General features: G+C 42.6%; 1 protein-coding gene across 5 annotated transcripts in view; it reads right to left on the bottom strand.

Annotated features, from left to right (window-relative positions):
* SORCS1 (sortilin related VPS10 domain containing receptor 1) overlaps window positions 1-22298 on the bottom strand; it is a 559510-nt gene that overhangs the window by 14361 nt on the left and 522851 nt on the right. For all 5 annotated transcript variants that reach the window (XR_009701631.1, XM_061197256.1, XM_061197118.1 and 2 more), the window contains 3 exons: window positions 20727-20839; window positions 15425-15556; window positions 6740-6839 (listed from right to left, as the gene is read on the bottom strand). Coding sequence is in view for 4 of the 5 variants with exons in the window: in XM_061197256.1 (XP_061053239.1) it covers window positions 6740-6839; window positions 15425-15556; window positions 20727-20839 (345 nt within the window). In the remaining variant the exon portion in view is untranslated. The remainder of the gene's footprint in view (window positions 1-6739; window positions 6840-15424; window positions 15557-20726; window positions 20840-22298) is intronic.

Genomic DNA, 22298 nt, shown 5'->3' with positions numbered 1-22298 from the left:
GAGTTTGATGTAGCTTGAAAGATTTGTATCAGCAATTAGGTCTTTAATTTATTACCTGTCAGCAGATTCCCTTCACCTGGTAATCCACTAAAAGATGATAAAATAAAGCTCACAGTTTAAAGCAGTCTGGGGTCCTGGTCTCCTCACCTGAGGGTCAATCCCCTATTCCCAGCTTCCTCTTAAGGTTTTTCACTTGTATGTTTTACAGCACCCAACCCAACATGGCCATGAAACTTAGCTTCTTTGGCAACTAAAAAAAGAGGCTCCTACTCCTGGGATTCCAACTCTATCAAATAAATTACCATCTCTTGTGACCTGGGTTGAAAAATTCTTATAAAATGAGGAAACACTTTGTGAAAAGAGAAAGGATTACTGACTGTTGTCCAAACCTATTGTCTTTGAAAATTCTTTCATCTGCCCCTTCTTTCCTTTTCCATGTGTATCATACTTTGCAATATTAAACATGCATTAATGAGAGTTTTCTCACATCATGCATGGATGATGAATAAAGTACATGATATAAATGACATATCAAGTAATGGCATATTTGATTTCCCTGAATTTTATCCCTCTCTCTTTCCTCTGCTCATAATTTTACCTTCAGTTAACATACCAATTAGGAATATTTGAGGGTATGTGTCTAGATGCCCAAACCAAGTATAAACCATACGATGTCACTTTGCTATGTTTCTGCTCAGCACCGCCCCTCAACCTGGCAGGCTTATTTCCTCTCATTTGGGTGAATTCCTATTCAATATGAATAGTTCATTTATTGAACTTTCTGCATGGAATGTTTTTCACCCTCTCCATTTAGAATTAGGGCCGCTAGTATTTGGGCCTCAGGTCTAGCCAGTGTGCACTGAATGAGGGTCCTAGTTCATTTCATATCCCTGGACAAACCATAGCTTTAAAGGAATCACTGCAAAATGAGGCACAGAGTCATGTGAGAAGTAAGATGATAAATCTGAAATGGACTGTGCCCTTGAGTAAATTCCAAGTAATCAGGGGCAATGAGAAAACTAGTGGCATTTTAGGGATATTTTCTTAAGGGGTCAGGTTTGTTCTGCTGTAAGTACCTACAGAGACCAAATGCTCTACAACAGATTCTGAGCCTTCCTGTGAGCCTTGCAGGAAAAACTCTCCCTAAGTCATCCCGATATCACAGCTCTTAAAACACAGGAGAAAACAAATAAATAAATAAATAAATAAAGGCAGGCCAGGGTAAAAGCATGCATAAGACAGAACTCAAGGGAGACGTTACAAAAGATGTGAAGAAGGTCTGGTTTGTTTGATCAGGTAAGCATAGTGTAACCTAAGGCGTGAGACCCTGAGCTCTGTCATGAAGTGAGGCTGCTCTGGAAACGATATCAGAGATCAGAGAAGTAAAATAAGGGCCAATAAGTCAAACTTGCTTCCCTCTCTTTCAGGAACATTCCTCTTGCCAGTCCCTCTCCCACCATTGTCTTTAGGACCTCTCGTTCTGGGACACAGACTTCTAATTTTCCTTCCACCCACCCATTTTCCACAATGTGTATATCAACAACTATCCTACATCTTAAGAGGATACCTGATATAAAGAAAGCACAGAGATGGGTTTTCCTTGGATGCTTACTGGATAAATGAGTGCAAGGCTCCACTCACTCATGCTAAGAAGTAACATGACATGGAGACAGGTTCACAGTTGAACACGCTGACTCCAAAGGTTAACCGGGGGGAATGGAATTTTTAACGCATCTCTGCAGGTTATAAATTAATTACATATCTAATTATTTATGAAAGCAATATTTATTGAGCACATGCTATGGGCAAGTTCTCTTCTAGGTACAATGACGGAGACACTATAAAGATATGGTGAACTGTATCCTCAGGAAATTAAATAGGAGAGATGATGATGATGATCAGACAGATACAGCTTAAAAAAATCCATGTGAGTTCTGACAAGGGATAGATGGTATCCAGGTAAAGATCTCCGGAAATATGCCATGCAAATGTTGGTATTGAGCTGAGCCTTAAAATACAGAGACATAAGAGATGGAGAAAAGTAGAGAAGGGGGAGAAATATTCCAATTGGGAAGACCACGAGCAAAGGTACACTTCAGTCAAAACACCAGCATTTCCAGTCCAGCCCCCAGCTTGATTGCGCGCTACTCCCTTTGTCTGCTAAACATGGCGCCAGCTGCCACGAGGTCCTAAAAGCCAAAGAGAGCCACTCAGGGTATGGCCCTCCCTCAAACTTCTTGATAACCGCTCTTCGTCCTCTCCTTATTCTCATACAGTCTGAAATCTTTCCTTTCTACAAGAGAGTTTTAGAAACATCGCTGTCAGGAGTGATTAGGCCCTCAAGAGGAATTGTACAGAAACCGAGAAGCAAAGGAATAGCTAAAAACAAAACAAGGACTGCATTCAACGTTTAGCTCCACTTAGATACCAAAGTTAATGAATTCCCTAATAGAACATGTGGGAGAAACAAATGAAATCCAGTCTCTAATGACATCCAGGTATCTGGAAATGCTTACCTTGTGTTCCCATAAAAGCAAACAGGGAACTGAGTTTGAAAAACAAAAGAAGGCTAGTAAATTCCTGAAAGGAGACAGTTCTTTTTCCTTGGAGATGAACCAAATTATGCATTGCCTCTCCCACCAGCAACATACTCTGGCTCAAATATTTTTAAAAGAAGGCTGCTGAACATCTGCTAAGCAATTAATGGAATGCAGCAGCGTGCTGGAATGGTCCCTGGAAAGGTATTAGCAATCCTGCTTATGAGACATGAAATCTTGCAAGCAGTGGTCCTTTTTTCCTTTTTTAAATTGTAGTTTATTTTTATTTTCTGCAGGGGGGGATGAGAGGAAGGGAAAGGAAGTTGAGGTGGAAGTTCTGCATCAAATTCTCTTCCTCACTGTGTCTTCTTTCCCCCAGCTATCTTTCTCCTTCTCTTCTAGCCATCCCAATATGAATGTGTTAATTTCAACTTAATCAAAAAAAATTGCAGCAATTGTCTCAATCCAACTAATCCCCTACCCAACGTGACAAGTTTTCTATGAATGAAAGGAGAATTCCCTCATAGTCTACCACCCTGTCCTAATAGTTAAAAAAAAAAAAATTGGGCAGTTAGAGCTAACTTAGGAACGATCGCCAATGGGAAACTGATCCCTCCTATATTTTACTTCCTCATCAGAGTCATTGAAGAGTGCCAGCCTTAACACAAGCCTTGCCTTTTGCATATGAAAGTCTGGCTAAGAGTGACTTTGTACCCTTAGATTCTGCCAGTCCTAACACTATTATGACAAATATGGCTAAAATCAATACAGAGGAAGTTTCCAAGACTCAGTTATTGTGTTAGCCCTTGGCATTCTCCTCCTTTACTCTTCAAACTGGAGCTGATTATCCACATATAAGTCTACATTTACTCCAGTCACCTAGCCAGTCATCCTAGGAAGCTCAATAATGCCAGGTGATCAGGTTTCGAATTACACTGCCAAAAGATGTAGGATAGATACTATCAGATCTAACAGGGAAGAATCAGGGACAGCCCCAATGGTTGGAAGCCAAAGAATTTTCTCACTCTCTCCAAATTGGCCCAGTCTAAGTCTGGGCTTTTGCCTCAAACTGTAGTTTTATTTTGTTCCCTTGGTAGCTCTGCATAGTATATATCTATGCTGCAGAGGTCTGTCCTTCAAATCTCAGTGTGCTCCCAGTAACACACTCCCTTTTGCCAGCCCTTCCTCCCAGGGATCTGCGTACTGCTCCCCAAATTCCCAGCTGTGAAATGAAGTATGAACATTAATTGGATAAATTTTCCAGATCTTCCCAATTTTGTATTTGTCCTTGCCATCTGGAACTTACACTGGTGGGATTAATTTTTTGCGGTTATCAGGAATGGCCTTTCTTTCCCACATGGAACTATGGATTCATGGATGCCTTTGCTATATCAGTTTCCCTGGCCAAGCCACTGGCCAAATCAGTTTCAGCTAATTAGCCACTTTTTTTATCCCTATTTTTCAGCTGGATCCCAGCTCTAAACCAGATGTCATCACAGGAAGGCGTCCTTAAGTACCACTTAAAATAAGATTCAAATTCAGGAAGCTAATCTGAACCACCTTTGGAGTGTGATATGACAATCAGTTAAATAAAAACCAGGAATATTAAATAACTGTTGGAAGAGAGAGAGGAAATAAAAACCAGGCATATTAAATAACTGTTGGAAGAGAGAGAGGTATGGGGAAAAAAAGGTATGAAATGCAAGTTGCCTCCAGAATTTGAGAGTGGGGTTAGTTCTCTGGCTATCTTGATCTATGATGCTCCCCTTTCTAACAAAGTCCCTGGGGAGTGTTTTCTAATAAATCAGGCTACTCTACAGCAAAATATGCTGCCTGAAGATAGCATTCCTTTAGAAGCAGAGTATGCTGTAAAGGGATGAACTAGTTGGCCACATCCCTTCAAACCCAGAGTTCAGTATGGAGTATCAGGCATAGCTGTTTTTAACCTCTAAACTCAAAGGGAACAAGTCACTTCAGCTGTTGTAGGAGAAGATGATGAAGTTCAGGGTGCCAACTAACAGGCTGGACTGTGTAGTTAGATGAAATAATCAGTAAACTTACTTCAACCAATTTCAAGTAGTTACTTTCTGCTCATTTCACAACATCTGTCAGTGGCTTGGCCATCAGGATGACTACAGGGGATGTTTCTGGACTTTGTTTTCCAGTTCAACCAGCTATGTGTAACTGCCACGTGTCACCACCATTCACCGAAGACCAAAGGCCAACCTTCTCGGTAGGAAATAGCCAGTCTTGATCATCAAATGCTCTGAGATAAGTTGGCAGCCTTCGTTCAGGTCTCAGGCCTAAGGGCTGCCCTCATAGGTGCTTCATAGTTTGCTTTTCTCTTACACTTTCTTATTTTCTTCAGGACCTTTTCATCATTCAGAAAGTGGCATTTGTTAATGCGCTTCCTGCCCGGCTTTCCCCAATGATGGAAGCTTCATGAAGGCAGAGACTTTATCCCATGCTGAGAACACTTCTTGGCTCAGAGTAGCCAGGAACTCAGTAAATGTCTGTTCGACAGATGAATTAGGAGGACAAGCTGCAGAATAGCAAATCAGCCCTACTCAATCCTTTCTCTTAAGAGTCACCTTTCTCAAGTGACACTGAATCCATCACACCTCTGCTCCTAGGTCTCCACGGCTTCCCAGAGCCCACCAAAGGAAGTACAAATGCTCATCCTGGCATATTTCCACCCTCCACCTCCGTATCCTATGCTCAGGACACTGACTTTCAAATATCTGTTTTTTGTAAAGCAGTGTTTGGTTTTTTTTTTAAGAAAAACCATTTTATGAAACCCTAATAAAGAAAAAAGATGGAATCCAAGCAGAAAAGAGGCCAATGGCCAACCTGTTTGGCCATCCTCTAGACCTAGGCACACCTCCAGCAAACCAGAGAATGGACTTGGAAACACCTGATCTTTGTTCCCACTTATTCAGCATCCCAAAGCCCTCAAGGCTTTCGTGTTCCTTCCTTGGTGCTTCAGTGCTTGGAATAATCTCTTGAGTTCAGTCCTTTCCATCTTTCAAGGTCCTTCCCAAAGACTACCTCCTCCATGAAGCTTCCCTGGGTCATTTTGACCAGGTACAATTTATCCCTGCTTTAAATTTCTTATGAAACTCTGATTGTTAAGAATAAAAAGAATAAAAAGAAAAATAATACCTTACTATGCACCAGGCACTTCTCTAAATGCATTACCTAAATCGACTTAATCCTCATGCAATCCCATTGTCATAGATGCGACAGAGAAGTTGGTTAAGTCTCCTCTCAAAGTCCATATAGTAAGCAAGTGATGGAGAAAGACTGAAACCAATAGTCTGGCTGCACAATTGCAAAGTCCAAGCGCTTAGAAACGTTCTGTTGTCTCTCTATAAAGGCACTTATGCATTTTACTTGTTCAGAGATCCCAGCATTGCCCACTTCCCCCACCCCACAGTACCGCCACCACTGCTACCACCAAGCTTTGAAACACCACAACCAGATTATATGTTTTTTGAGGGCAAAGACCATCTCCTACTGGCCTTTATGCAGCGTCAATACAGTACTCTGCAAAAATAAGTACTCAATAAATAGTGTTAATTTAATTTAATATTAATATAAAACAATAACATCCATTTCTATAAACTTGGGATAACCTGAATTATTATTGAGACTTCTATATATAGCCTTAGGAAGAAGGTTTTCCCCATCATCTTTTACAGGTGAAGAGACAGAAGTTCAATGATATTAATTAATTTGTAAGATCCTGACCAACGTGGGGTTCAGCTTCTGGCTATGACCCTGGACAGCTCCTAAGTCCCAGCTATTTCTATTGTACGACTTTATCCCAAGACTGAAAGCAAGAAAATTCTTTGTAACATGAATGATTTAAAAATAAAGTTTTGCAGAGAGACCAGAAAAAAGTTATTTGTAAGGTTAACTTTATTTTCAAGATTTCTGTAAGATGAAGTATGCTATCGTTTGAGGGGTCTTTTAGTGATTCACTGATGGTTTTTGCCAGGGACTAAGTGGGAAAATCACCTTATTCTGTTGCCTTATGGGTCCCCATTAAGGTAAAAATGCCCGGCAAGGGAACCTCCAAAGACTGATGCCCTATTTCTGATTAACAGTGGCACCATTTAGTCTTGTTTTGCTGAAACAACACATTGGGATCCCCTCTCTGCTAGAGCCACTGGCCAGAACCCAGGGATAGGAACGCTGACCTGCTGTTAAGTGAGCCGCGTGAACAAGGACTTGGACTCCAGGCTTCAGCTCAAAGTGCACGGAGTTCAGGTTGAGCTTGTGAATCAGTAGTTCCGATATCTGAAAGAAGAAGCGCCGGAGTGAGTGCCACCAAAACTGTCACACCAACTATATACAAATGTGCTGAGCAATGTTCACTGCACTGACCAAGGCATCCCAATATTATACCTGTGAATGATATGAACGAGTTTTATACGATTTTGAGTCTTTAGTCCACAATATGCTGATAGAATTATTTTCTAAGCATGACTTGACTTTACATCCGAATTGTTACAAAATAGGACAAACTATTAGTAAATCAGATCATTTCTACTCTTATAAAATTATCCTGTTACCAGCTTGGAGAAATCACCCCTGGTTTTCTGAGAGGGCATTTGTTATACACAAGGATTTAAAAGAAGTAAATATATACAATTTACAAATTCTGGTGAGATTCATATCCATTTATTTTACTCCTTGATAGTGGACTCTACCTTATTCCTTTCTTTGCTTCCCTTCTCTTCCCCAAAACATACCCTGTGGCTTTCCCAGAATGGATACTTCATGGATATTTATTGATGATAAATATTGTTCTGCTAAAATAGTAAATTATACATTTGCAACAAAGTGTAAATCACAACTTAATGTATTGGCTGACTCTTGTTTCGTACTTATGAACCCAAAACCACTCCTTAGGCTGACACATGTGTACTGGGTAGACCGATGGAATTCTGGGCCATGAAATAACCCCAACAAGGGACAAAGGACCTTGTCCTTTGTAGCACAAGGTAAGGTTTTCTAGACAAGGTAAAACTCTGTTCATGTGTTTAAAGTAGAAAACCAGCTCAATTTGCTCTGTTTCATTCACCCTTTCGAGTAATTTGTGGAAAGCTATCAGACAAAAACCACACTCTTATTATCTGGTCTCCTTGCCTCATTTTTAACATTCTAATCACAGTGTAATATTTTATTCATATGCAATTTAAGTCTAGTTAGATGCTTTCTGAACATCGTTCTGCTAGTTAAATTCTTAAATAATTTCTCCTTTTATATTTATTAAGTTTCACTTAGTCTACTGAGTTGCCAAAATGACAGCTTTGGTCCTTTAATCAATTAAGCAGGGCCTGATGGCTTTGTTTTCAAGCACAGAGTCTCCTGCAGAGGACCCTGTCCAGTAATGGAACTGAACTGCCCTGCAGATGAACTTCTTTGCTTAACAGGAACTTGGGATGACTGTCAGTGACCCATGGTTGAGCACCTGGGATCCAGTTCAAGTTCAGCCTCTCAAATGTTTCCACTTGGCAAACAACGCAAAAGAACAAGGTTGTGATAAAATTATGTTGAAAACAACTTTATTCTCTCTCTATAAGCTACTCTTTCTCCTGGGTACTGAGAACCTTCCAGAATGTTCCAGGTTTACAGGAAGAGTGGATTTCTAACACAGACTGTGTAGAATGGTTTTCCTTTGTGTCCTGTAAAGTGTTACAATGTACAAGCTCCTATTCTATCTTATTCTTATCATTCAATTGGCAAGGCCTTTCTAAGAATCTGACAGTGGATTTTTTAGTAGAGGTTAATCAGAAAGGTTTTGGCTATGAAATAAACATATACACACAGAAATGTGTGTATATATGTGTGAAATATATATATTAAGTATGCATGAAATTCATATGCATATATACATACGCATACATGTGTGCACATACACACATACTTACATTTGGAGGAAAAAATATTTTAACTCAAATAGGAAAAACTTATCAGAAGTAATTAAGGAACTATCCTGTTTTGCAGAGTTCATCACGTAGACAAAAGGGGACTATGTATTTGCATGAAAAAGGCTTCTTCCTTTCAACCAGCCGAAGTGATATTTCTTTCTTCTCCCTGAGAATGTTTCTTCAATACTTTGTGGGAAAGAACTTATGCACAGAAACAAAACTAAATAAAATTTACACTGCATACAAGAATAATCTCAATTAGAACCATATACTTCTCTACTCAAATGAGTATGAAACTGTTGACAGATTTTGACATTACTTTAAATGTTTTCCACCCCATCTGCAGAAATGTTTATTCTGTATTGTTTTCATCGGTTCACGAATTGTTATATACGTTTGTACATATATTATCTATGCATTGAACACTTTGTATGGGCAAAGTTGTATATTTCTTACTATTTTTTTCTAACACAATGTATCTCAGGTGTTAGTGTTGGTATCTCCATTGAAAGGAACATGGAGCTTAAAGGACATTCCTAAGTTTACCCAGTTAATATTTGAAGAATTGAGACGAGAATTCAGTTTTGTTCGACTCCTAATCTTAGGACATTTCCATGAAAAACATTTTCCTTGGGCCAGCTGACAAAGACACAAAAGATATTTGGAAGGAGGTCCAGCTGAGCAGATTTAGGAGATAAAAAATTGCAGCATTTCATTAATTATGCTTCTATCTCTCATCCAACTGTGAAGCACACAACCTAAAACACCAGTCCCGTGTCAGCTGACCAATATGAGCTACAGGCAATTCCTAACCTTAGCCTCAGGACTGCCACATTCTGTTCACCAGTTAATATAATTTATAATGCTTAGGAGAGTCTTTGGCTATGAAAAGAGTAGAATAAACTGCAACTATAGAACAGTGTGGTGACAGCCTAAATGGAAAGAATGCAAGTTTGCATGGTAAAGACTCAAGTGAAATAATGTGTAATTGCTGGGAGATCGGTCCTCCTAAAGCAAGTTGAATCTATTCATTTTTCTTTTTCTGTCCAAAGTGCGTTGTCTTAGCAAATTTCATTTATCCTTTGTACTAGCATCCCTCTTCCACTGTTCTCCATTTTCTGTTCTCCTTCAGGTAAATAATCATGACCAAAGAAACACCATATTATTCTTAGTATCTGCCTATTTGGTGGAATATGCCTATGATTCAAATGCAACCCACTCTTCGTTTAAACTACCACTTAAAAAGACAGTGGGAACTCAATAAAAATACTTGGAAAGACACCATCAAAAGGGTGTAGTGGAAGGGACCTGGTAGAGGGAAAATACCAATTCTCCTCCTCATCTTCTTCACCAAGTATGATGTTTAAGTGTGGTAATCAGAATAGGTTAGGTCAGGCTGAGGTAACAATGTTAAAATTTTAGGGACTTGAAACAAAGGAAGTATATTTCTTGCTTACACTCCATATCCACTGCAGGTAGGCAATGATGCTGGGCTCATTATAGTCACACAGGGACAAAGGCTGGTAGATCAGCCCCCTCAAATGTACACAACACCATAGGAGGGAAAAAGCATTCTTAAGGTTCTGTAACTGACATTTGAATATTTCAGCTTGGAAGTGACGCTTATCACTTCTGCTCCCACCTCATTGGCCAGAATTAGTCACATGGCTCTGTCTACAGAAGAGACTCAAGGGTACAACCCTACTGGTACCCAGAAGTGGTGAGCTGGAGATGTTTAGTCAACAGAAGGGATGGTTACCATGCAAAGAACACATTCAACATCTAAACAATGTTTAATGAGACCAGTAGAGGAAAACAGACTCTCAGATCATTAGAATGGAGTGTTAAACATTGAAACACGAAGAAAGAGAAGTTTAAGGACAACACAGCAGTCGGTAATTTATGAAACATGAAACCCAAAGAAGTGGTACAAAGTGAAACTACAGATTCAAAATGGGCTTTGGCAGATTTATCCATGGCAAAGCTACACTGGGCCAAATGACTAATGCTTATCTCTGAAGTTGGGAGGAGGGATGCAAACCCTACTGAACATAAATAGCATTCTGGTGCCATGTTTAGAGGGAAACTTGCCTGGGATGACCTTGCAACTGACCCAGTCAGTCAATCCTGATCCTGTTAAGTTATGAAGGCCCCTTCAAAGAGTAGTTGAATGATATTACTTTTGGAATCAACAGAGAAAGATCTTTCTCAATTCATATAGCATGATTTCTGGAATAAAACTTGGAGTAAGCAATGGAGCCAAACATGAACTCTATTTAACAATTCTCTGCTTTGTTAGCATGACAGAATCAGCTTGATTAAAGTGCCTAAGAGGTTTTTCCTGGATGACATAATGAAGAAATAATTTGTCCATATTCACTTCCTTCCGTTGGATTCCCCATCACCAGCTCTAAGCTTCTCTTTTTCTCCTTTGGCCATATTCCTTTGGCTCAACTCTTACTTATTCTTTCAATTACAGTTTCCTGTTTTAGTGACCTTCCTTGTGAACTCCAAAATATTTCTTCAATTCCTCGCTTTAAAAAATCTGAACAGGGCAGACTGAGTATACAGAAAATAGTCTGAGATGATTTATTACATTTCATAATGAATCTTTAATTTCTAAAAATGTTGCCAATAGACTGCTCCATTTCCAGAGGCACCTTTCCTTTCCCTGGATTTTGGATTCTGCATCTGTCAAATGTATATGGTAACACAAACAACCGAAGAGGAAATTCCTTGTTGGTGGTTGACATTTTGTCCTTAGTCTTTTTGTTCCTTTTAAATGCGCTCATGCCCTTTAAGAATTCAGCAAGACAACACCACGTAGGCTCCCTATCTCCCCAGCACAGCATCACACCCAGAGCATGATGGTCCTTCCTCCTTCCAGGAGAGGCAGATACAAATCTGAGGACTCAGAGAGATGCCTGGGGGTACAGTGGTGGAGAGGGTATGGTTTGCTCCACACCTGAGCAGCTGGCTTCAGGGTAGCCCTATCCCTGATGAGGCCAGCTAAGGGCAAGTGAGACTTTTCTCACTCTCTGGAGATGCAAAGTAAAGAGTGGTGGAACCCTCCCAGACAGAGGTCACTTGATTAACCCAGCCCAATGTTATCCGGATAACAAGGTCAAGTACTTCTCACTGTGAGGAATTTTCAATTTATTTCACAGACAGGATAGCTCCAACTAAGCCAGCATCTCTCCTCCCCTGGGAACATTATTAGAGGAAGCTGAGGGAGGAGAGCCCAGAGCCCTTTGCTGGGGCCCTGCCCTCACAGTCTTCAGGGTCCATCTTGCCAGGGTCCCACTCATTCCCCTGCTGGGAGTTCTGTGCAGTATCTTTACAAGAAAGGGGCCAGAGTATTAAGAGGGGGGATAAAGTCAGCTCTTCCCAAGTTCCATCTGGGATTCAGAGTGCAGCCTTTAAAGGAGTGGGGTCCTTTCTGTTGTTTGGTTTTATTTTGCATTCAGTTGAAATTTCTATGTAATTTATGACAGAGGAAGTCAGTTGCTTTTGCCTGCCTCCCGTTCCTTCTCTTTCCCCCACATTTTTCTTTAAGGAACCATATCCTTATTTATTCTTTGCCCATTTGGTTTAGGAAGGGCTCCCTAAACTCCTGATCCAGGGAGGGTATAAAACATTGAGTTGTCACTAATGGAGCTCTGGTCTTCTGATTACCAGGCTAGTTAAGACATGCCCACTTCAGCCAAGTTGAGTCAGTGAGAATTATCACCCTGGGCTCTTGGGGTGCACTCAGGGGAGAGGCACTGTCTTTTGAATGGGGCTAATAAGATGACTAAATAAAAGACTGGGGCTTCCTGTGGCCATTCTTGTCTTCCTATGTGTTGGCTTCATTCTCAGGCAGACTTTCAATGTGGTAGCAACGAAAAGAGATGGAGAAAGAGGGAGAGAGGAAGACAGGGGAGTAATCTGGTGACGCTTCCTCTCTGAGTTCATCCACGCCTGAACTGTATCCTTGGACTTCCCAACTAAAGAAGCTCATGACTTCACCTTTTCCCCTTAAATTTGTTTGAATAGAATGTATGTTCACTGCATCAGGGAAAAAACCCTGCAAAAGCCCAAAGCAAAACATCTCTTGTTCACTTCCTGGTACAACAGCCTTGGTATCCTGGGGGGCCCACAGAAGTCAAGTGGTACCCAAATACACATCTTCAGCATGGCAGAGCAAGGGGACTGCTAGGCTTGAGAGTTAGTTGCAGAAACAGAACCAGAAACTCATTTTCCTTGAAGAGTTGTGTCTCCTCAGGCAATTCACAGCTCCCTGTTGGGGCCTGAATTTCTTCATTCTAGAGTGACTGAGTCAGAGAGAAAGATTAAAGGACCCTTCTTAGGACAAAACCTATAGGATTCTGTGGGCAGCCCCTATTTTGCTGGTTCTTGATACAAGGCTTAATTTGTATGTTGATTTCATAACTGCACTTATTAATCAGGGTAATGATACTCTCCATAAGACACTGATTTCTTATGTGCTTGGTTCGGCATTTGTTTGGTCACTGTGTTTAGTTTGAGTCCTGGATAAGGCTGCTACACTGGCAATTCCCTTAACCAGAGTTACAATCTCTCACTTGGTACTCTGTTTTCCCTTAATGCCATCCATCTGCATGATAACTTAGATGAGTCATCTCCCTCCAGTTTACTCATTCATGCATGTTCTTTCTGTTTCCTGTTGCCCTTGTTCTCTTGTGCAATTTCATTCATTAATCTTTTTCTCCTATTGTCACCATCCTCTTTCTTCCAATACATGCCCTGGACGATACTAGTCTTTAATACTCCTCCTTTTTTTTTTTTTTTGGCATTTCTCATATACTCTCCTCCTATCACAAAATGTCCATAAATGTAACCACCATCTATTTACCACTTACTGAGTATCTACTATAGGTCAAGGGCTTTGCTGTATCATTTCTTTAATGACCTCTCAAACACCCTCTGAGATGGGTATTACAGATTATGTGATTTGGGCTGAATTACTTAACTTTTCTGAATATTTGTCATCTATAAGATATACACAATGAACATAAGAGCTGAAGCTAGAAACCTGGTTTATGTTTCTCCAACCCTGTGGTCTTTCTAATAAAATGTCTGGACTCCCTACATGTGTACCAAATGTTAAGTCCCACAGCTTTCACACAAGCCAAGCCAGCTGCCTTTAGATCTCTAATTAAATGGCTCATCAATACCTGATACCAGGCTGCCTCAGGGACAATTACTCAGGTCTCCGAGAGTGTCCCTGGAGGAGCCACTCAGACAAGACCGAATAAAGAGAAAGAAGAACTCTAGGGAAAATAGACAGTCAAAGCAAGATACACAAGTAAACCAAGTTTCAGAGAACCCACCCCTCTTCTTTCCACATTTCCTCTCAAGGAAACATCTAGAAAATATATTTTAGAGAAAAAATGAAAAGTATGAGAAATAGGGATGCACAGATGATGTGGTACCTGGGAAATTAGCTGGCTTTAAATCTGGACTCTTCCATATAGAGAAGACTATATTCTGGATTTCATGGACAATCCATAAGATTTCCAGAGGAGGAATAATTATAAGCGTCCCTACCTAAATGCCTTGGATAGCGATCTACCTCTCCTCTAGGTCTCATGAGCAGTGTGGTGATAAGAAATAATCCATTCTTTCTCCCACTGAATTGCAGGTGCAGAGAATAATTTGTAGAATACAGTGGGAAGTCTAGAGCTAGGGCTGAGCAAAGTCAGATGCAAGTCTGATGGGTTCCCTGCTGCCCGACCTCTAACTACAGTTCACTAGGAGATGGGGTTCAGTGGGGCTTTCCTTGACAGCCCAGTTACTCAATTACTTGCACATGGAAAACAATAGAGAGGTGAGTCTTTTGCCAAGTGAAAAAGAGGCAGTTAAAAGGCGGGTGTGCTCGCAGGTAGGCCAGCCTATAATTTGGGGTTGTTAATAAGGCTATTATAGGAGGTTCTCAAGCCATCTTGGAGACTAGAGATCATGGGACTAGATTATAGATTTATTCTAAGTAAACTGAAAAGCTCCAAGTACTGGAAGGGAGAAAGCCAATATTTACTTAGTGTCTGAGAAGAATCCTATTTTTAATCTATCTGCCAGAAAGAATTGAGAAACCAAAATCATGTAGTTTTTAACAGGGGAACCAGACCAAGACTGATCATTTTAACTGAATGGGTGAAGAATAAGAACAACGATAACATCATCATAGTAATAATCTTCACTATAGAGACTGGATAATCTTTTGAAGTTAAAAGGAAGGAAGGGAGGAAAAAAGACCTAAGGGAGCAGAAGAGAGAGAAACAGACACAGACACAGACACACACACACACACACACACACACACACACACAGACACCCTAATACTTCAGAGGTGGTGGAGATGAGGAGAGAGTAGACCCCACGTAGCAAGGAGAGGTGCCTGGAGCCAATATTACTCATTTATTATAAGCTCAAATCAGGTCATCTTAGTATGGTGGTGATTCATGATTTGTATGAAAGTTGTACCTTTTCAAAAAGATACATCTTTTGATTCTCATGGTACTCCTATGATGTAAGTGTGTGAGACAAGATATAAATGGATTTGACTTCTATGTCTTGTGTAGCCTCTTGCTTTTTTCCCCCACCTAATATCTTGGACAGTTTGTCACATCAGTACACAAAGATTTATCTCATTCATCGTAAACACTGTAGAGTATCCCACAGCGTGGGATATACTCTGAGTGATTTAGCCACTGCTGACAATACACACTCTTGCACATATTTTTTGGTGAAGCTGTAGTTAAATCACCAGATTATGTTTCTCAACAGAGGACAGGAAAGTGGAAGACTCCACAAACAGCTGGCACCCTTGCTCCCAAGTGGAGATCCCCCAGAGCTGCTGTCGTGGTCAGACACTAGCAGGGTTGTGGCTCAGACTGCTGGGAGAAGCCGAAATATCACCTGAGGACTCACCTGCTCCAGGTCCTCGGCTGACCTTTTGTTTTCTCCTGTGGGATCCTGATAGGGCAAGACAAAGAGCTCGGCAGCGGTGGGTAAGCCAGGGAGCACCGCCACCAAGATGTGCTGGCCCGGAACCCCGGTGGCCTGAGGGAGGGACACAGAGGCGCATGTGAGTCCCGCAGGAAAGTTGATGAGAAGGGGCCAAGTGTTCAGCAGAGAGTTGGGGTGGGGGGAAGAAGACACAAGGGCGTGGAGGTGGGGTGGGAAAGTAGGGTCCTGAGTACACCAGTTGGGGAGGGATGTGAGAGACACCACTGGGTACAAGTCAGACTCTGAGGTCTGATCCCAGCTCCATCCCCGTGAGACCTTAAACATTTTGCATCTCCTCAAATTAAAAAGTGGGAATAATAGCAGTACCTGCCTTGTATAAGTAAGTGGACCTTGCCAGTGAGAAGGCCGTCACTTACTGAGCTTTATCTTCTGCCCCTCATGCCTTAACACTTTCTAACCTAGCTTCCTTCTTCCTCGAAGCATTAGAGTTACTCTCCAAACTGACCAGGCACACCTCCATCACCTAACCTAACCCCAGACCATAGCCCCCAGGCGTCTGCTGAGTTCTCCACAGCGTCAGACCCTGACGACCAGCCCGTTCCAGGAAGCACTCTCAGCCCTTCACTCTGCTGCACGGAATCTTCTATTAAAATCATAGATATCACTCACTCAAGAACTTCCTCTTTCCTGAGCCCACTCTCTAGATGGTTCTAGAATCCACAGCTACAATCCTGGCTTCTCTCTCCAGCGGCCAAGTCAGAATGTCATTTGGTTGTTTTATGAGAACTTCTCATATTCACCCCGGAAATCTTCATTCTGCACGTGGGTGACCGGAGCCACTCCTTTCCCAGATACCCTAGCTGGGAGCCTTATCTCATCTCCAGCACCACACTCTCCGTTCCATGTCCTATCTAATCAGTCTATGAGATCTTGACAAGTCACCCTCCACACGAATGATCCTATTGGTTCCTTCCTGTTTAAATGCCCCCCCTGTTAATACCTCAATTTAGCCTTTACACTCTCTCCCTTCAAGTTTTACAACAGCCTTCCCATCTCCAGCAGACAGGCTACTACTTCCAGATTTATCTTCCAGTCCAACGCAGACTGTGTTTCCATGTCCAAATTCATGCACAAATTCCCACTGCCAACTGGGTTAACTATATATTCAAAGCCTTCTGCAATATGGTCCCACCTTTCCTTCCTAAACTAATTACCCACAACTCATAATGTCATCTTACGCTTAGCCAAATAGACTCATGTACAATTTCTCAGTACTCCAGCCTTTTCTTGCAAATGTTTTTGTGCATGCCATCTTCCCCAGAATGTCTTTTCTATACATTTGCTGCTAGGACATTACTTATCCTTCATGAGCCCTCGTAAAGTTCACTTATTTCAGAGTATTTTTCATGATTTCCCAATTAGATGATTGTTGGTTTCTGAAATCTACATTTAGATTTTTTTTGAAGTAGCAGGAAATTCCATTTATTGGGTCCTTACCATGTGTCTGGCATTGTGCTAAGCAACTTCTTAATATAATGTAATGCAACCCCCCACAGCGACTCTTTGGAGCAAGTGTTAATATGCCTCTCTGTGCAGGTGAAGACAGATCATGGGTTGGGAGTCTTCAGGAAGCTGGCTCTGAGTTTAGTGCGTAGGGTGTTTGTTAGGGGACATTCTTGGAATCAACATCTATAGGAGCGAAGGCCAGGAAGCAGGAATGGGCAGAGGGAGAAGTTGAGCTGTGATAAAGGCCAACAACAGCCTCAGAAGATCCTGTAAGGAGTGAGAATGGCCCTTCAGATTTGTCTGAGGTTGAACTGAGTGGCCAGGCCTTTATACAACCGCGTCATTGGACGTGAGCCACTCCGAAAGGGACATGACATGGGGAAGGCCGCTGAAGCCTCTGCCCACAGCACTCCCAGTACCTAAGATAACAGTCTTTCCCGGAATGGGGATCTGGGCGGGGCATCCCTATTTCTGCTACAGGACAGACAGTAGATGGAGGCAAGATCAACAATGGCTCAGGGTCATCTACGTAGTGAGTGGTGACACTTAGTTTGGAACCTTGGTCGGACCATAATGCCTCTGTCCTGAACCAGCACTCTCCTGCCTTCCTTCTCCTGACACTGATCACAAAGCAGCTCCTATCCCAGCTGATATCATACTGTTTTACGGCCATCTTAGATTTTAAACTCAAAGCTTATGTCTAAACCATCCTTGTCATCAACAAAACTGTTTACTGAATGACATTCAATTAAAGATTCCATTGCAAAATGTCAATAGAAAAATCCCAATCAATGAGGAAAAGGCAGTTGATTTTATATCAAATTGTGTTACAGAATGAATAGGAAGAAAACTATAAATAAGTTGACTGCCGGCTGTACCTCTTATAGAGCTTATTAGGAGACACTTGGCAATAGGGTACTTCAGAACTTAAAGAAGTGGCCAAGTGTAATTACTGATCTCAAAGACAGAGTGGGGCGCTAGGAACCAGGGTTGGCTCAGCTGCCTCTTAGGATTGGGTAACCAAGGAGTCTTTAAAACTCCCTCCACCCCATCACCCCTTATCCTGAGGGATGTTGAGCCAACCTGTTTGTTCTGCATTTAGCTGATTATGCTATGCAGTGGCCTAGAAATATTAATGAGCAGTCATTTCTAGCCTACTGGACAGCTGGTGGAAAGGTGCAGCCTCAGGGCATCTGATCCCTAGACAATTAATGGGAAGAGAAATCAGCCTGGAAAACACCACTGCTGAGCTAATGCCTGGTTGATAAATCACCTGGGGGTGTTGGATACCTGCCTAGGAGATCTACAGGGACATGGATCTCTAGAACGCCGTAGACTGAAGGAGGTGAGCTGTGGGTTCATTGAAGGGTATAAGTCATCTCTCTTGGACAGCAAAGGAGAGAAACCAGTTGTCACACCAGGGACAAACAGCTCCAAGGGCAAAAGGGCCTGTTCCAGTTGGGCCTGTGGTCTGGTAGCTGCACCCCCTGCTGGCCATAATGTTTAGCCACCGATAACATCATGGATGCTGAGAGTCATTAAGAAAGATAAAGGTGAGATGGCATTTACCCAGAGGCACAGAAGATAACTCTTCTCCACCCCACTATTCCATTTATTCCTGTCTCTCTATGTAACAAGGCAAAGGATAGCAGCAGAGTGGAGTGGTAATCAAGATTCAAACCTTGATGGTCTGACTCCAGAGCCTGATTTTAAACTGTACAGCACTGGGTAAGTTATCTGCCTCTAAATTCAGTTTTCTCACTTGTAAAGTGGGAATAATTATTCTATCTACATCATAAGCTAGGGGTTTTGTGATTAAATGTGTTTAAAAATGCAAAACACTGAGAAGAGTTTCTGGAATATTGTAAGTGCTAAATATCAACAAAGATAATGGTATGAATACGGGGAAGGCCAGCTCTTTGCCAAAAGGCTGGATGCGAGATCTGTTTTCTGAGCAGGGGTTACCTGAATGCCTTTGTCTCTCCTTATCCCTTTGGGTCATGAGACACCATGTGTTGGGTGCAGGAAAGAATGTATAGCTAATCCTAAATTGACTTTTCTTTGGCGCTAAGAATAGACTTTAGGGAAAAGTCATCTCTGATTTTCTGCGTTTGTGCAATAAATCCAAGCAGCTCCATGAGCAGATATCCCATTCCTCTGACTGTTCATGGAAGTGGAGTATGCAGGGGGGAATGTGCCTAGAAGAGGGTGTCTTGTCAAATTGTAGGTGACCTTTGCTCAGAGAGGGAGGAACCACACCACCTTGTTACTCTCCCAGGAACTGGACGGGGCTGTGCTTCATATGTGAAAACCCAGACATGGGATTCAGATCCTTTACTTCAGTTTTGTAGCTCTGTCACTTATTAGCTGTGAGGCTTTTTTTTTTTTTTTTTTTTTTTAAATTTATTTATTTATTTTTGCCTGTGTTGGGTCTTCGTTTCTGTGCGAGGGCTTTCTCTAATTGTGGCAAGCGGGGGCCACTCTTCATCGCGGTGCGCGGGCCTCTCATTATCGCGGCCTCCCTTGTTGCGGAGCACAGGCTCCAGACGCGCAGGCTCAGTAGTTGTGGCTCACGGGCCTAGCCGCTCCGCGGCATGTGGGCTCCTCCCAGACCGGGGCACGAACCCGTGTCCTCTGCATTGGCAGGCAGATTCCCAGCCGCTGCGCCACCAGGGAAGCCCTAGCTGTGAGGCTTTAGACAAGTTATTTAACTTCTCTGAACCTCAAATGCCTAATCTGCAAATGAAGACAATAATACTTTCTCTTTTTTTAAGCATCTTTTAGGTCCCCCCACCCCCGCATTTTTTTTTTTTTGGCCGTCCTGCATGGCTTGCAGGATCTCAGTTCCCCAACCAGGGAATGAACCTGGGCCATGTAAGTGAAAGCGCTGAATCCTAACCATTAGACCACCAGGGAACTCCCAATAATACTTTCCTCTTGGGGCTGTCGTGGGAGAGAAACGCCATTAAAAGAATTGGGAGGGGCTTCCCTGGTGGCGCAGTGGTTGAGAATCTGCCTGCCAATGCAGGGGACACGGGTTCGAGCCCTGGTCTGGGAAGATCCCACATGCCGCGGAGCAACTGGGCCCGTGAGCCACAACTACTGAGCCTGCGCGTCTGGAGCCTGTGCTCCGCAACAAGAGAGGCCGCGATAGTGAGAGGCCCGCGCACCGCGATGAAGAACGGCCCCCACTTGCCGCAACTAGAGAAAGCCCTCGCACAGAAACGAAGACCCAACACAGCCATAATTAATTAATTAATTAATTAATTAATTAATTAATTAATTAATTTAAAAAAAAAAGAATTGGGACATAGTAAGATGACTACCCTCCTGTGCTGAGCGCTCACTGTGCTGTCGTGCTGGCCATTCATGAAGCTGGAACCCAGGCTGCTCTTACTAATTGTATTCATGCTGTGCCAGTATGATGCACAGGAGCTGATTTTTACATGTACCAATGGCTAATCATGAACTCTGCCACGTGACTGTCACATATTTCCAGGGCCGTCTTCTCTAAGCAGAACAAGCGTTTCACAAGGGGTAAGGACCCGCTGATTACTCAATTTCATTTCCCCCCATAGCACCGGTGACGTGTCTGCACGTATGGGGCTCAGCTTTGCAGGTATCAGACAGATGATACCCACTTCCCCTGGCCTCCGGCTCTTTCCTGCCATTTCTTTGAGCAAGGGTCCCCTCTCCATGAAGCTCGGTAAAGACAGAGAGGAAAAGGGTCTGGGCCAGGGGAGTTGTTTGCACTCACCGCCACCAGGGACTTTTTGATGACTCGGCTGATGTCTCTCCTCCACTCAGGGATGTCCGGGTTGTAGTCGTCCAGGTTTGGAGAAAAGGACAGGCGAAGAGATCGGAATTCCTCTGGAAATACAACAGTAGGGGGATTACTATAAGTCAGATAGGTCTCTCAAGAAGTCTGTTGTACTTTATATTTTATGCAGAGCCCTAATGGAGGGTCCTTTTCCTTCATACTCACCAGAGAGACCTTGTAGTACAAGGCAAGTTCAATATCCCATCCCTCTTACCTCTCAGCTCCTTTTCCAGACCAAAGCCCTATTCTGTGGCCCATGCTTAGCCCCACAGCCTTGTGCACTGTTCCCAGTTCTAGCCCCTGCACTCCTGGACACTAATTGTGCACACCTGAAGTGCCCTGACAGCATCGCAGGTTTATGCCCCTGGGCCTTTTTGCACACACTGCCCCTTGCCTAGAATGCCCCATCCTTCTCACCTTCTGTGCACACAACGTTCAAGCTCTAGTTCAAGCATTTACTGACTGAATAATCTCCCCCACCACGTTTTGATTTTCTTTCTTATGGTACAACTGTGTTGGGCACATACCTTCATTATCATTACATCATAATAATTATTATATGATTATATAATTATAGTCATCATTGTAGTCATTCTATTGCTAAATTCCGTTTGCATGGAAGTTTCATTTAAAGGAATTTTCAGGTCTTTAATTCAAGGGTTTTGTTAGTTGGCACAGTAGCCCCTGAGTTAATCTTGGGCCTCCAGGAAGTAGATGGAATTATAAAAGCAAGGATTTTGTGCAGAAATAAAAGAATTCTCTTGTCTATAAGAGAATATGGGGAGGAAGTCAGAGGAGCTTGAAGCACCGCCAGACCGTGATGCATATATGACACTTAGTGCAAGAGAGGGAGGAAGGTTCAGCGAGACTGATGGGAAGTCCACGAGCCAAAGTCAGCCAGAGGAGCCCCACGTCCCAGGAATGGGTTCAGCCTAGCATTCCTACCGCACTCAGTCACTGGCTGGCTGGCATGGCCTTGGCCCTAGTACGATGATGAGTTTCAGAGCACAGCCCTGGGGGGTCTTAGCACATGGTATACTCAGATCACATCGCTCCCCTGAAATCTGCTGGAGGCTCCACGTTGCATTTTGAATAAGATTCAGATTCATATCATGGCCTTCATAGTCTCACACAATCCAGTGCCGACTTTCCCTCCTGTCTTATGTCCCTCAGGCTGCCCTGCACTCCACGACCCCGTCCTTCCCCGTGTTCCTCAATATGCTGTGTTCCTTCCCATGTTAGCACACCTCCAAGTCCCAGATGACAGCCTTCTCGGCTCCTTTTCAGCCTTCAGTCTCTCCTGGGAGAAACCCCTCCCACCAGCAACCTCAGGTATCCTCCCTTTCACCAACTCTAACACCTTTCACCATATGACTCTATTTGTCTTCTTTATTCTTCCTGCTTTTAAAATTATTTTGTTTTGGGGGGTAAGCGGGGGAGGGACAAATTGGGAGACTGGGATTGACCTACACAAACTACTCTATATAAAATAGATAACTAATAAGGACC

The sequence above is a fragment of the Eubalaena glacialis genome, chromosome 1, assembly GCF_028564815.1.
Source record: "Eubalaena glacialis isolate mEubGla1 chromosome 1, mEubGla1.1.hap2.+ XY, whole genome shotgun sequence".
Classification (NCBI taxonomy): Eukaryota; Metazoa; Chordata; class Mammalia; order Artiodactyla; family Balaenidae; genus Eubalaena; species Eubalaena glacialis.
The sequence above is the reverse complement of the archived record's forward strand: the minus strand, read 5'-3'. Positions and strand labels throughout refer to the sequence as shown.